A 14,828-nucleotide genomic window follows, 5' to 3' on the forward strand; every position below is an offset into this window, starting at 1 on the left:
AACGTGGCCTTAGCCCATTGAACATTGGTGGATAAATCCATATTGTTAAGCTCAGCCATAGTCTAACAAAACCAATAGAACAGTAACTGATTCAAATAAAGTTTTCTTGGTAAGTACAAAACCAAAAAACCTCACCAAGAAAAACACCCAGAAGAAAGAGAAGCCACTAGAGGAAGAGAAGGAACCAGTAAGCAACCACAAAATCAGGAACTCCATGGAAACCCTAGCAGAGTACCCACAAAGTCAGCCGCCAGTCCAAGCTCCATTTTTTATTATTTCTAAAACTTATATATATATATATATATATATATGTTGCAAAAAGGAGCCTCTTTTGTCTCCCTCTGTGTTAATTACTTAAATATGATCAATACATCCAGAGAGTGTTACAGTAGGGAGAAGAGAGAGTAAAGGCTACATCAAAATGTGAGGTAATTAAGAAAATACAAGGCATGTCTAAAAAAAGAAAGTAAATAAAGCATCTAGTTCCTAGCAATTCTGAGGTAAGGTATTTGTAATTTGTCACCCTTTAACAGGTCAGAGTAGCAACAGTTACTCTTTGGGACTCAGCACCTTCAATAGCTAGGTAGTTAGCTAGTTTGTTTCCTTCCCTATAGGTAAAACAATAATTGATTTGTATCTCCTTGTTAAGATGTTTTATCTTAATAATCCACTGTTGGATATGCCATGGAGGTACAACAATACCTGTCATATACTCAATCAGCATAAAGGAATCAACCTCAGCTTGAATTTGTGTCCATCTGTTTATGACTGCCATTTTGATGACCCAGTAAAGAGAACCTGCCTCAGCTTTCAAGGCATCTTCAACAATAATTGAAGCTTTGAAGAAAATTATGCATCTGCCTTTGTAATCTCTGAATACCCCTCCAAATTCTGCTGTGTGGGTTGTGAAGCTTCCATCAGTGCTAACTTTAAGGTGAGGATAACTGGGTTTTTTCCAGTCGACTTTAATGACTTTACTGCAGATCTGATCTTTCCAGTTTGACCAGCACTTCTTAAGTTGTTCCCATCCCAAGTTGATAGTGTTGATGTGGAAATTAATTGTCAGGGATCCCCAAACCTTCTTGGAGAAGTCACACTGAAAAAAAAGATGAGTAGCTGTCTCTTCACTGTTCTGGCAGAGATAGAATTTTGAAGGCCCCTTCAAGACCTTTAACTTGAGAATGTCATCAGTAGGGATTAAGTTATTCAGCACTCTCCAATAGAAGAAAGCTATTGAGGGGGATAAGAATTTTTTCCACAGATTTTCACCCCAAGAGGTTTCCTCCTGGGTGAACAACTGATTGTAAATGGCTTGGGTCACACTTTGGGTTGAGTTAACTTTTATAATCATCCTATCCTTATTATTTCTATCAAATTGGAGTTTAGATATCTGCCTCATGGAGTTTTCTGTGATAACCTTTTGGAGTACTTCCTGAGACCACTTCTGCCCCTCCCAGCAATCCTTCACCATTATGTTCTTGTCCAAATTCTCATCCAAAGGTTCAATAGTGTTCTCTGGGCACCATTTTTCCTGCCAAAAGTTGATGTTACATTGACCCAACTCCCAAGTGTAGAGATTTTCATCTTGTTCCTTCATTTTCAGCATCTGTTTCCAGGTCATAGAGTCTCCCAGTTTGGCCCTCACCTGGTTAGGATGATCAGTTCTGCAATACTTGGAGTGCCTGAAATTTGGCCAAAGGTTGTCATTCTGTTTGAACATCAGCCAAAGTTTACACATGCTAATTTGGTGTAACTGTTCAAATCCCTTAAAGCCTAAAGCCCCAGCATATAGAGGTTTGGCAGCTTTCTGCAAGCTTGCCCAGATCCTATTTTTCCTATTCCCATACCACAAGAATCTGCTGAAGGTTCTTTCCAACATAAGTTGAGTGATTTTCCACAATATTTGATTCATCACTGCCACTTGTAAGGTCTAAAGGGGGAAGGTGGTTAAGTTGCTTTTCAGCAAGGTAATTCTGCCTCCATTAGACAGGAAGGAATTTGCCAACCCTTGGAGGGTAGCAATGGTTTTATCCACTATCTCATTAAATTGTATTTATTTGTTCCTTCCCTTAGTAAGATAAACCCCCAAGTAGTTAAAGGGGATATACATAGCTTTGAAACCAGTGAGCTCTAAAATCAACTGTTTGCAGGCTATGGAGCAATTCTTGCTGAAGAGAATGTGGCTTTTATCTTTGTTCACTTCAAGACCAGAAGCTTGTTGGAACTTTTGCAAATATGCATACAGATGTTTGATAGCATTCTTATTAGCTCTGGAGAAAATTAAGATGTCATCAACATAAATCAGATGGTTGATGTCTTGTTTGGATCTATTGAGAAAAGTGTTGTAATCTTTTTTCTTGCCAGGTTTATCTATGATTTTAGACAGGTAGTCCAGAGCCAGTATGAAAATGGTTGGAGATAATGGGTACCCTTGTCTCAAACCCTTGTTAGCCTTGAAAAAACCATGGGTTTTCTCATTAATTAAAACAATGTTAACATTTCCTACAAGCCATCTCTGGATGATTTTATAGGAGTCTTTTGTAAAAGCCCTAGCCTTCATAATCTCCATGATGAAGTTCCAATTGATCATATCATAAGCCTTCTTCAGTTCCAGTTTAAATATCATGTTTCCCCCTCTGTAAGGTTTATCTATATCCAACAGAAGCTCTTGGGCTATCATAATGTTGTCCCTTATGTTTCTCCCTTCACAAAAACTGCTTGTTTGGGGCTAATGAGATGTTGCAGAATGGGATGGATTCTAAAAACCAGAATTTTGCTAATGATCTTACTAACAATGTTAGTAAGACTAATAGTTCTGTAGCTACTCCAATACTCTTTATTGATGATTTAGGGACAAATATAATGGTAGTAGTATTGAAATAGTATGGTAAAGGTTGTCCCTAGAAGTGGTGTTGTATAGCTTCAACAATCTGTACTTTGATGACCTCCAAAGCCTTCTTATAGAAATCATCCGTGAAACCATCAGGACCTGCTGATTTGGCACTATCAATAGGGAAGAGAGCTCTTTTTATTTCTTCCTCTCTAGGGGTTTCAACTAGCTTTATCTTGGAACAAATGTCCTTCTCATCTTGGAACAATTCTGATTCCACATGTTGTCTTTCAGTTAATTCACAATGCATCAGATCTTTACAGTAGGCCACAACACTGTCAGCAATCCCTTGAGCATCTCTGATCCAATTTCCTTGGTTGTCTTTGATAGAGTGAATGGTGTTGCGAGTGAATGGTGTTGCTTTTTTATTGATACTTGATGCAGGCATGATAAAATCTAGTGTTTATGTCGCCATCCATGAACTTGTTCTTTCCTGCCTTCTGCTTCAGGAATTGTTCTTGCCATTCTACAACATTCAATAACTTTTGATTGGCTTCCAGAAGGAATGAATCTCCCACCTGACCCTTGCTGTGTCCTTCCTCCAGAAGTTGGAGCTCTTTCTCAGCCTATTCCACTCCAGTCAGAATATTCCCAAATGTGCTCCAATTCCCAACGGGCAACACCTTAACCAAAATAGTGTCGACAGCTTCTAATGACTCCACTGGAGATGTGCTTCTCTCTTTATTTAAATCAAGAATTATTATTTTCATAAATCAGTAATAGGTTCATGTCCCTCATGAACCAAATTATCTTTCTTCCATTGGCATGCTTAACCCATTTCTTTCTAAGGAAATTACGGTCAACTCTTTTGCACATCAGGATCGTCTGTTCAATAACCTTTGAACAAAGAGGTTCAGGAGGCCATTAAGGACTTATTTTAATCTTTGTGTGGGGTCGGACCCCCAAAAGGTGTGATGGTGGATTAGTTTCTCTTTTTGGACTAGTTTTGCCCTGGCATTATATGTTGTAATGTCTGGTCCCACACTAGGTCCTGAACCCTACTTTCCCTTTTGAAGCCTGCTTTGCTCTGTTACAAATTAAATCGATTCATGTCATGCTTTGCTTGTTATTTAAATTCTTTAACAAATTAAATCCTTTAACTTTCAAACTATTTTTACTAAGTTTTAAAATTGTGACAAATTAAAAATTAAATAAAACTAAAATTTGCCCAGTCCACGGATCGCCTTTATTAGTTTTTAGTATTCGCACTAACATTACAAAGTATTGGCTAAATAACTAATCTCAAAGCTTTCTTTTTAAAGGTGCTGTAATGGTGTTTCACACGCTCACCTTTTCCTGAAATTTGCCAGATAGCCGCAACGCTCGCAATGTCACTTCAACCATCAACTTCACAGCTGGATTCAATGAAATTGAAGGAAAGGCCCCATTTGTTGTAGTGAAGGTTGCCGCTCCAAAAATTTAGGAGCCCTCTCCTGAGTTTGACTTGAACTGTCCTAACGAATTCCCTTCTTCCAAGAAGAAGAAAACTACTACTCCCCTAGCACCTGCCAAGTCTTTCGATCCCTTTTTCTTCTATAGGAAAGGAGATTATGATCATAAAAGATGAAACTGAGGAATATACCATCCCTCCATCAGTGTTTGAGATTGGATCGAGTTCAAAGTCTACATCGCTAACTTGATCACGAAGAAAGAACCACAGATCTCAGAGAAAGTATCTGATGATGAGTTTCCTCTTGAAGAGGAATTTAGATTACAAGAGACCTCTCCACTTCTGTAAGGTAGTGGGTTCTACCCCTTAATGGATACTAATGGGTACGAAAGTATCCAGAAGATTGCTGCCACTTTATTGTCACCTCATAGACAAGGTGGGGAGAGGAAGAAGCCTGCTTCTATCACTCGAGTCAGTACAATTTTCCAGAGACTGCCCACTAAAGAAGAATGTTTTAGTGCTCAAATTGCTTAAGCAAATGGGAAATGCGATGTCCCCGCAAATGAAGAAAGAAATCCTAAGGGACGTCAGGATTGCCCGACATTCCCACAAGTCAGCTGAAGCTTTACGAACACGTAATCCCATCAGATTCCGTCTAGAAAGTTTAATTGATACTACAGTTGTCACAACAGATTTTGTTGCCTCTACTGCTCCAAAGTCTACAGGACGTCAACTGGTTAAGTCAAGTCAGGGTCTAAAAGTTCAACTAGTTACTACTCACAAGAGTGTCTTGAAAAAGGAAAAGATGAAGAAATTACCCTGTATTGTGAGTTGTTCACACCGCAGGGAGCACACTTCCCTCTGGCATGTCGATGCCTCTTTTAAGATACCTCATCTCAAGACATCATTATCAAGAAAGAAGGTGTGGGTACCCAAAGTCACCATACCAATACGGTCAGCTGAGCTCGCAGGGCAGAACGACAAGGTAGAACAAAAATTTGAAATATTTGTTACAAAATTTGATGAACAAGTGAAGGATGTTCAAGGAAATTCTCCAGATCTTAAGACAATTCAAGAGGCGATAATTGAAGAAAAGGTCTAAAAACTCAGAGCTGAGATTTTTGAGCTAGCCAAAGAACATGGTGTAACAATTAATGATGATGATGAGGAGTCTGACTCAAAGCTGAGATTTCTGAGCTAGCCAAGGAACATGGTGGTGTAACAATTAATATTAATGATGATGATGAGGAGTCTGACTCAAAGCTGAGATTTCTGAGCTAGCCAAGGAACATGGTGTAAAAATTAATGATGATGATGAGGAGTCTGATTTTAGTAATAAACTTAATGAAGATTTCATGGATATTCATGTCATCAAGAAAAGGTTGAAAAACTCAGAGCTGAGATTTTTGAGCTAGCCAAAGAACATGGTGTAACAATTAATGATGATGATGAGGAGTCTGATTTTAGTAATTACCTTAATGAGGAATTCATGGATATTCATGTCATCAAGACTAGATCTATGAGGATTTCATGGATATTCATGATGAGGATTTCATAGATATTGATGCCTAAACTCTCATCGAAGGGAATGTCGTGTATGATTTGCGCAGAGCTATTTTTATAAGGGATGAACATATTAGGCAAATGGAAAAGCAAATGGATGAGATGGCCGCCACAATGGCTGCCATGGCTACAGCTAATGGGCAATCCAATCAAAGCAGGTGGCTTCTCTAGGAGTTAACCAGCCTGAAATAATCCATATCACCGATGAACAAAGAGAGGTTGCTTCCGCTAATGGAGAAGAGCAGCAAAAGAAAGATTCCTCACCAAATACCATGCCTGAGAAAGATATTAAGTAATTGGTCGAACAACAAGTTTGAGAGGCATTAGCCCAGTCTAAGGGTGATGCATTGATTTCAAGGGGTAGACCTTACCCATAGGATTTTGATGCCATACCCTACCCTAAGGGTTTTGTGTCACCAAACTTCAAAATATTTGATGGGATTGGGAATCCCAGGCAACATCTAGCACATTTTCGGGCTAGTTGTGGCAACATAGGAGGTAATGAACCCTTAGGGAGGTAATGAAGCCTTACAATTCTGACAGTTCGTCATCAGCCTATCAGGGATTGCTTTTGATTGGTATGTCAAACTACCTAATGGATACGTTAAGAAGTTTTTCAAATTAGAGCAAGTTTTCGCAAAGAGAGTTTTTGGAGCACATCATCATGTTTCTATTTGGGATCTTGTAGTGGAGAAGCGAAGACCCAACAAAAATCCAATGGATTACATCTTGAGGTGGAGAAACCTTTGCATTAAATGTGAGCCTGAACTACAGAAACAACATGTGATTGAGATTCTACTCAAGATAACACACGGGTTAGTAGCTTTTATGCATAAGGGACTCACTATCAAGTCCTTCTAGAAGTTGTTAAGTAAAGCTAGTAGTTTACAAGAGGAAGCTAAATCAATGGATTCTCAAGAGAAAATGGTGAAATCTAGGAAAACCAGAGCATTCGAGAAGAGGTCTGGGATAGTGGCAACAGTCAATAAAGGAAAGCAACCAATGAAAATACAAGTAGAGCATTCTCACCAAAGTTCTCAACAATTCAGCAACTGTTACAGCATGTTCAACAGCAAGTACAACAGTATGGACAGTTGAGTTGATAGCCATACTAGGGAGGATCATACTAGATGGACGGTAGAATGGGTTCGACTCTTTTAGGTTAAAAGAGAAGACAATATTCCTTCAAAGATGAGGCTATGTTGAAAATGTTCAGAAACTTGATGAAGAAGCCAGAGTTCAGGTTGTCAAAACCAAAGAAGCCCGAAGAGGTCAATAAGAAAGATAGTCCCAGTTTTTGTCTCTACCATAAATGTTTGGGCATACAATATAAGTTTGCTTCATATTCAAAGATTGGCTCGATAGAAACTATAAAGAAGTAACCATAACGATCCCAAAGGAATATTTGAAAGAGCCATAGAAAGGTTCTGTGAATATGATTTCGGCTGAGCCCATCATTCGGATAGATCCATATGCAAATAAATATGGATGAAGCACAATTTGAAGCAAGTCATCCAAGAAAATACTGGATCAGATTCATATCGCTTCAGCGCATGCAGTCGTTCAGAGTCTACATCCTGCTCGGCCCAAGTTGGGGATTTCGTTAAAGAAGTCATCGCAACCAGAAGAGAAGGAAAAGAGCGACGTTGTTAAGACTGATAGCACGGAGGCTAGGATAGGGGCTGCCTCAGTTAGATTGGTTATCTTAGATTTGGGGAAGAAAATCCTCTGTATGCATGTATGATTATCTTTTTTCCCCACCCGGATATTATGAATATAATGATTATGATTTCGGCTATGTTTTGGTTGTATTTAATGATAATGTAACTAACTTTGTTCATTCTAAATACGATCTCGATTCCCAAACTGACCCTCAAATTATACTTGAGTCTGATAAACCCTTCAACGAGAATGAAGAAGACATTGATAACACCAGTTACGATATCACTGAGAGTGAGGAGCCAGTCTTAGAGTGCCATAGTACACCACTTGTCATCAACTTGGATCTCTCCTATAAAGAAATAATATCATAACATCTTCCTGCAGTATCTCAGGAAGAAGAAATTACAGAAGTAAATCTAAGGAGCGGGAAAGTATTACCCTTGAGGTCAACTCCAGTAAATAATGGAAAATGGATAGTAACTTAAGAAGAGCTACCTCCACCTCCACTAGTGGAAGAACCACATAACCAAGTGAAAATTTGAGGATTATGCAAGGTTTATTATAATGTGCTAGCTCATCTTAGGAGGTTGCCGACCAAGTTAAGCATTTGCGAAGCTCTAATCCTATCGAAGGAGATGAGAGAATCTCTGGTTACAGCTTTTCTTGACCAAGAGATTTGCTTAGCTCAAATGGCCAACACAACATCACATAAAGTTTGTTTGTTGAAAGAACACCATGTGATAACCTTCACGGATGAAGACTTGTTGCTCGGTACTTCCGACCATAACCGACTACTCTACATCTCCATCAAAATCGATAGATTTGTACTGTCCAGAGTCTTGGTAGATCCTAAGCATCACTCAACTTAATGAGTCTACGGACGTTAGTATATTTTGATATTGAAACTCAAGAGCTTACAGCCGATAAAATAGTGTTAAGGGAATTTAATCAGAAGGGAAAAAGAGCCCTTGGATCGATTACATTGTTAATGAAAGTTGAGGAACTAGTGACAACTATAAAATTCCATATTATCGATGCAGAGACTTCTTTCAAGGCTCTACTTGGATGACCATGGATTCACGAGCATAATATAGTTCCATCATCATTACAACAATGCATCAAATATTTCAAAGAAGGATAAGAACATTGTATTAAAGGAGTTTTACAACCATTTTTAGTACATGAAGTAGGCATTCATGAAGACGCCGCCTACTACGCACCTACAAAGAAGACAGTCTTTTGTCGCAAAGTTGTATCAAATGAAGTGCAAGATTCAGAAAGATCATATAGAGGAGGTCATTAAAATCTGTTGTGATAATCTACTATCGTCTCTTCACAATGAGGTAGTAGAGGTTCTTTTAGCCTATATACCCGAGATCGAGGCCGGGGACGTGAGCGTGGAAGAACCAATACGATTGTTGAACAGACTAAGAACGTGGAAGAACCAATACGATTGTTGAACAGACTAAGCCGACCATCATCATCGACATGGAAGAAAGTTCTAATGAAGAATTTTCCAAGGAAGAAATGATGATGATAAAATAAAAGAAGAATTTTCTAAGGAAGAAATGATGATGATAAAATAAAAGAAGTCTCAATATGGAATCTCTTTAGAAGACATGGAAAAAGATTAATATGAGTCGATGTACAATTGAATCAACCACTATGTGAATGTCATGACCCTTACTCCGATCTACCCCCAGAAGTTTAAGAGTTTATAGGTTAAGGAAGTCCGTAGTGATGGTTTAAAACCGATCAATTTTTATCATGCTTCTCCTTCTACTAGTTCATAAAAATCATGTAAATTTGGATGATGATCCTAACGAATTAATAGAATTACCTTATGGTTACTTTTCCCCTGTGTACAAAAATTAATTCAACAGGGATATGTGCCAAAGCAAATGCCAAAAGATAAATTGCAACTTTTTGAGAAATTATGGAATGTTAAAAGTCAAACTCCTAATTCAAAATAAAGTCTTGGATTTGGTACTGTAGGACCAATTGATGATTGAAAATTTTGCGTGGTTGTTACTAATGATTTAAAAGAGGATTGCCTCGATATAGAGGTTGACTCTCAAGAACAGTAATAGATGAAGCTCTGCCATAATTTGAAGAAGAAATTAAATCAACAGTTGATGAGTTAAAAGAAATCAACCTCGGGACTGGGGAGCAGGCCCGACCAACATTTATAAGTTCCTTACTCGCCGAGGAAGAATCCATAGAGTTGATAAAGTTATCAACATAATTTAAAGATTACATTGCCTAGAGTTACGATGAAATGCCAAGACTGTCAGCAGAAGTTGCACTACATAAGCTTGGGGTAGTTAAAGATATTGCCCCAATAAAACAAGCTCCTAGAAAGATGCGCCTCGAAATAGAGAAACAAGTCATTGCTAAGGTAAAGAAATTATTAGACACTAACTTTATGCAAGAAGAGCAACACCCGACATGGTTAGCCAATGTCGTACCAGTTAAGAAGAAGAATGGAAAAATTTGTATATGTGATGATTTCAGAGGTTTGAATAAAGCATGACCAAAAGATGAGTTTTGTTATCGATACCAGAATTAATGGTGGACATCGCTTCACCACATGAGATTTTCTCTTTTATGGATGTTTTATGGATGGATCTTTACTCTTTTATGGATGGATCTTTAGGATACAATCAGATCAAGATGGCTCCAGAAGATGCAGCACTTACAACTTTTAGGACGCCTGTTGGGATATTCTGCTACACAGTAATGTCGTTTGGATTAAAGAAAGCTGGAGCAACATATTAACATGTAATGATGAAAATTTTTGACGACCTCATTCACAACCAAGTGGAGTGCTATGTGGATGATTTGGTCATCAAAAGTAAACAGAAAACATACTATTTGTACGATTTAAGGATCATGTTTGAATGATTACGACAAAATAATCTTAAAATGAATCTTTTAAAGTGTGCCTTTGGCGTTACCTCTGGAAAATTTCTATGATTCGTTGTTCATCATCAGGGAATCGAGATCAACCCGGATAAGATTAAAGCTATCTTGGAAATGTCTCCTCCTCTAAGCTATCTTGGAAATGTCTCCTCCGAAAACCCTGAAACAACTACGTTATTTTCAAGAAAAATTGGCATATCAAAGATGTTTTATTTCTAATCTCTTAGGTAGGAGTCAGCTCATCTCTGCATTAATTAAAAAGATGCCAAATTTATTTAGGAAGAAAAATGCAGTGGGCCTTAGCCAGCTCATCTCTGCATTAATTAAAAAGATACCAAATTTATTTAGGAAGAAAAATGCAGTGGGCCTTTGAGGATGTTAAACGATACTTAATGACACCTCATATTTTAGCAGCCCCTACCCCGAGAAAACTGTTAATACTTTATTCTACAGCTTTAGATGACTCTCTTGGAGCCCTATTAGCCTAAGTCAATGATGAGGGTAAGGAAAATGCACTATACTACTTGAGTCGTTGTCTAGTACCGATAGAGATAAAGTATATGCCTATCGAGAAGCATTGTCTAGCTTTAATTTTTGTCACTCAAAAGCTTAGGCACTACATGCTTTCCCATAAAATTTCCCTCATCTTAAAAGTTAATCTGTTGTAATAATTGATGACCCGACCAACACTTAATGGATGTCTAGTGAGATGGTCAATGATTTTATTGCAATTTGATATAATTTTTGTTCCCCACTGCGCTATCAAGGGATATATATTAGCAGATTTTCTCGTTGTGCACCCACTGCCAGCTGGGTCCCCACTCAATGTTGAATTTCCACATGAGCAGATACTGTAAGTAGAACCCTCCGATGTCAGATATTGGGAGATGTATTTCGACGGAGCATCACCAGCCTGGAAGGATAAAAGACCATAAATGGTTATACCAGGCAAAGCATGAATTGGTTTGATTTTTATCACGCTAGATAAAGGTATGTTGAGATTCTCCATTCACCTAACAGATCCGTATACAAATAACGAAGCAGAATAAGAAGCATTAATCACTGGGTTGGAGTTGGCAATCTCAATGGATATAACAGATATTATCATCTATGGTGATTCTCAACTTATCATTCAACAAGTTTCTGGACAATACAAGATTCTAAAACTAAAAGATTAGTAGAATATCATCATATCATCAATACGCGATGAGGCTGCTACAACAGATCCCTAATGTAACTCTATACCGGATACCTCGTGGAGATTACGCACATGTCAATGCTCTAGTGAAACTTGCTAGAATTGGCGTGTCCACCAGAGGATTCCATTGATATTAGAGTACAAGAAAGATGATTTTTGTCTTGAATTAACCTCGATAATCTACATAAGATTGAAAAAGAAGAAGGAATGATGATTGTCGTTGCTGACATCAATGAAAATTGCCATAAGCCGTTAATAGAATATTTGTAAACTGGAAAGCTGATAGAAGATAAATCTGAAGCATATCACATAACAATAATGGTTATGTTGTACGCTCTGGTGGGAGATTTCTCTACAGGAGGTCATTTGATCAGATGTGGATACAATGTTTGAGCAGAGCAAAAGCACAAAATATTGTTAAAGATGTACATGTCGAATTGTGTGGTGCTCACCAGTTAGGGCCAAAAATGAAGATAAAGATCAAAAGACTTGGATATTATTAGCCAGCAATGATATTTGATTGTATGGATATAGATAGAAGGTGTCACCTTTTTCAAGTGCATGGGGTGGTCTTACACCAACCTCCGAATGTGCTGCACACAACTGTTGCCTTGTGGCCAATGTTGCCTCAAGGCCATTCGAGTGTTAGGGCACGGACATAATAGGTCTGATAGACCCTCCATCCTCTAAGCGACACAGATTTATCCTCGCCACTATAGACTACTTTTCCAAATGGGCAGAAGCAGTTCCATTACGAGAGGTTACATCACAACACGTTCTTCATTTTTTCAAAACCAAAATTGTCTACCGTGTCGGTGTTCCACATAGAGTGATTTATGATAATAGGACAGCCTTCAAGAGCACGAAAATCAACAACTTCATCAAATAACATGGGATAGATTGGAGGTAGTCAACAATATACTACCTTAGAGCAAATGTCTTAGCTGAGGCTTTCAACAAAATACTGGTACAGATTTTGAAGAAGACAATAGATAAAAATAAAAGAGATTGGCATAACAGACTAATAGAAGCTTTGTGGGTCTACTGGATGATGTTCTGGAGTCCCACTCGATGCACACCATATGAGCTTGTGTACGGGTCCGAGGCCGTACTGCCGTTAGAAGTTCAGACACAGTCTCTTAGAGTTGACATCGCCAACCAACTAACATCAAAACAATGTGCAAAACTTACACTAAAAGAACTGGAAAGTCTTGAAGGAAAGCGACTAGAAGCACAACAACACTTGGAGCTTTACTAAGCAAAAATGGTGCAAGCACACAAAAAATTGGTCCGCCCAAGGACGTTTAAAGTCAGTGACATCATTCTCGTTCTCAAAAGACCTATTCTTGCACACCGTAAGATAGTTAGAAAATTTGAACCAACTTGGGAGAGACCATTTATCATAGAAGAAGTTTACTCAAAAGGATCTTACCAGCTGGTGGATTTTCGGAGTGAAAGACCAATGTTGTCGGTCAGAGACTACTACTTGAAGATTCGTAGTGAAAGACCAATGTTGCCGGTCAGAGACTACTACTTGAAGATCTACTACCCGACATGATGCTGCTTGAAATCAACATTTGCTTTTTTTTTTGAAATTTTGATTGTTCTAGGGTTATTTATTTGACCAAAAGTCTGTGATTGGTTCCAAGATTTTGTAAATAAATTAACCTCAATAAGAGGAAAAAGCTTGAAATCAACATTTGCTTTTTTTTTTGAAATTTTGATTGTTCTAGGGTTATTTATTTGACCAAAAGTCTGTGATTGGTTCCAAGATTTTGTAATAAATTAACCTCAATAAGATGAAAAAGTTTTTGAAATTTCTCATTTTGTTTTTCTATTTTCTAAATCTAATTAAATTAAATAAAGTTGAATAAATAAAATTTTCAAATTTTCAAATTGTTGATGCTTTATTTTTTCTCTTATTGATGATAGATGTCAGTGCGCTGATGTTTTCTATCTTTTGCAGAAGAAATGTCAGAGTGTAAGTTGATCTTTTCCTTCAGAGATGGCTTAAATCTCACATTGGATAAGGAAAGGGTTGCCCAAGGCGGTGTCATAGACCTTGATTTCAACTTTGGTCAGGTTGATGTGAATTATGAAGGTCCCCTGATGGACATTGTTAGCTGACTGGAAAAAGAAGGATTACTTTCTCTACTGAAAGTTGGAGCTGAAGTTGATTCCTCACGAAAGATGAAGAAGATAAACACTAAACATTACTCAGTGGAAGGTACCAATCAACTACAATCCTTGATAACTGTGCTTATGGGGAATTTAATAAGCACCAATGAGGACAGAGTGTCTGACACACCACTTCAAAGAACGAGGCGTCACAATGCTAACGGATGCAAGCATAAAGCCTTCAAACGGGAAGAAAGAAGAAAGCAAAGAGAAGCAGCTGGATTACTTACCCCAATTCATGAAGGAATAACTTATGAACCACCTACAAAAGAAACCTCTTTCAGTCTATCAAATACAGAGGATGAGCTGGAGTCAGCTGCAGAGCCAATGCAGATGGATGTACCCCATGAATACTATAGAGGCTGGCCGGTGTGGAAACTATGTGTAATGCAGAGCTGCCCGCAGTAGCATCCACTGGATGAGCATTCATAGAATGCCTAGGATGCAATATTTTACACTTGGAGATACATAGCATATGCTAGTCGTTGAAGAGGTTGAAACAAGAAGACCAACACTGCCCCGATAGTTTGATGATATTCCTACGACTGAGATGGAAAGAATCTGCAGAGTCAAACGAAGAGAATTTGAATTTTATGAGGAAGTTCGAGATGAAATCGAGGTGAAATGGTCAACATATTTGAGAGCTTGGTGCTATATACTAGAGTCTTCTTAGAGAGCGATGAGAAAAGGATTTTAGACCGTGTGTATAATCTACAAGCCAGAGGCCAAGCTGGTTTACTGAGGCCAAAAACATATTCAGAATCGCAAAAATTGATGCGTGGGAAAGGTAGGATAACCATTCAGTGTGGTTGTTGCTATAATTTTGTTGAAGATAGGTAAGGGAACCCCCCTGGTATCTTAAGATATGATAAGGTGGGTCTGATCTCTTATGTGATAAAGAGAATCATCAAAAGATTAACTTGATGGAGTATACTACCACCAGACTGCATACTAAATAGTTGCATCATCAACATTTATGATGAGGGGAGTTGTATTCCTCCCCATTTTGACCATCATGATTTTGT

The 14,828-nt window shown here is 38.2% G+C and overlaps 1 protein-coding gene across 1 annotated transcript; it reads right to left on the reverse strand.

Annotated features, from left to right (window-relative positions):
* Positions 1–526: 526 nt before the first annotated feature.
* Positions 527–1,912, reverse strand: LOC110037862. The gene has a single exon (XM_020742590.1). The coding sequence runs from the start codon at positions 1,910–1,912 to the stop codon at positions 527–529; it is 1,386 nt and encodes a 461-aa protein (XP_020598249.1).
* Between the last annotated feature and the right edge of the window lie 12,916 nt (positions 1,913–14,828).

The sequence above is a fragment of the Phalaenopsis equestris genome, unplaced genomic scaffold (assembly GCF_001263595.1).
Source record: "Phalaenopsis equestris unplaced genomic scaffold, ASM126359v1 Scaffold225984, whole genome shotgun sequence".
Lineage (NCBI taxonomy): Eukaryota > Viridiplantae > Streptophyta > Magnoliopsida > Asparagales > Orchidaceae > Phalaenopsis > Phalaenopsis equestris.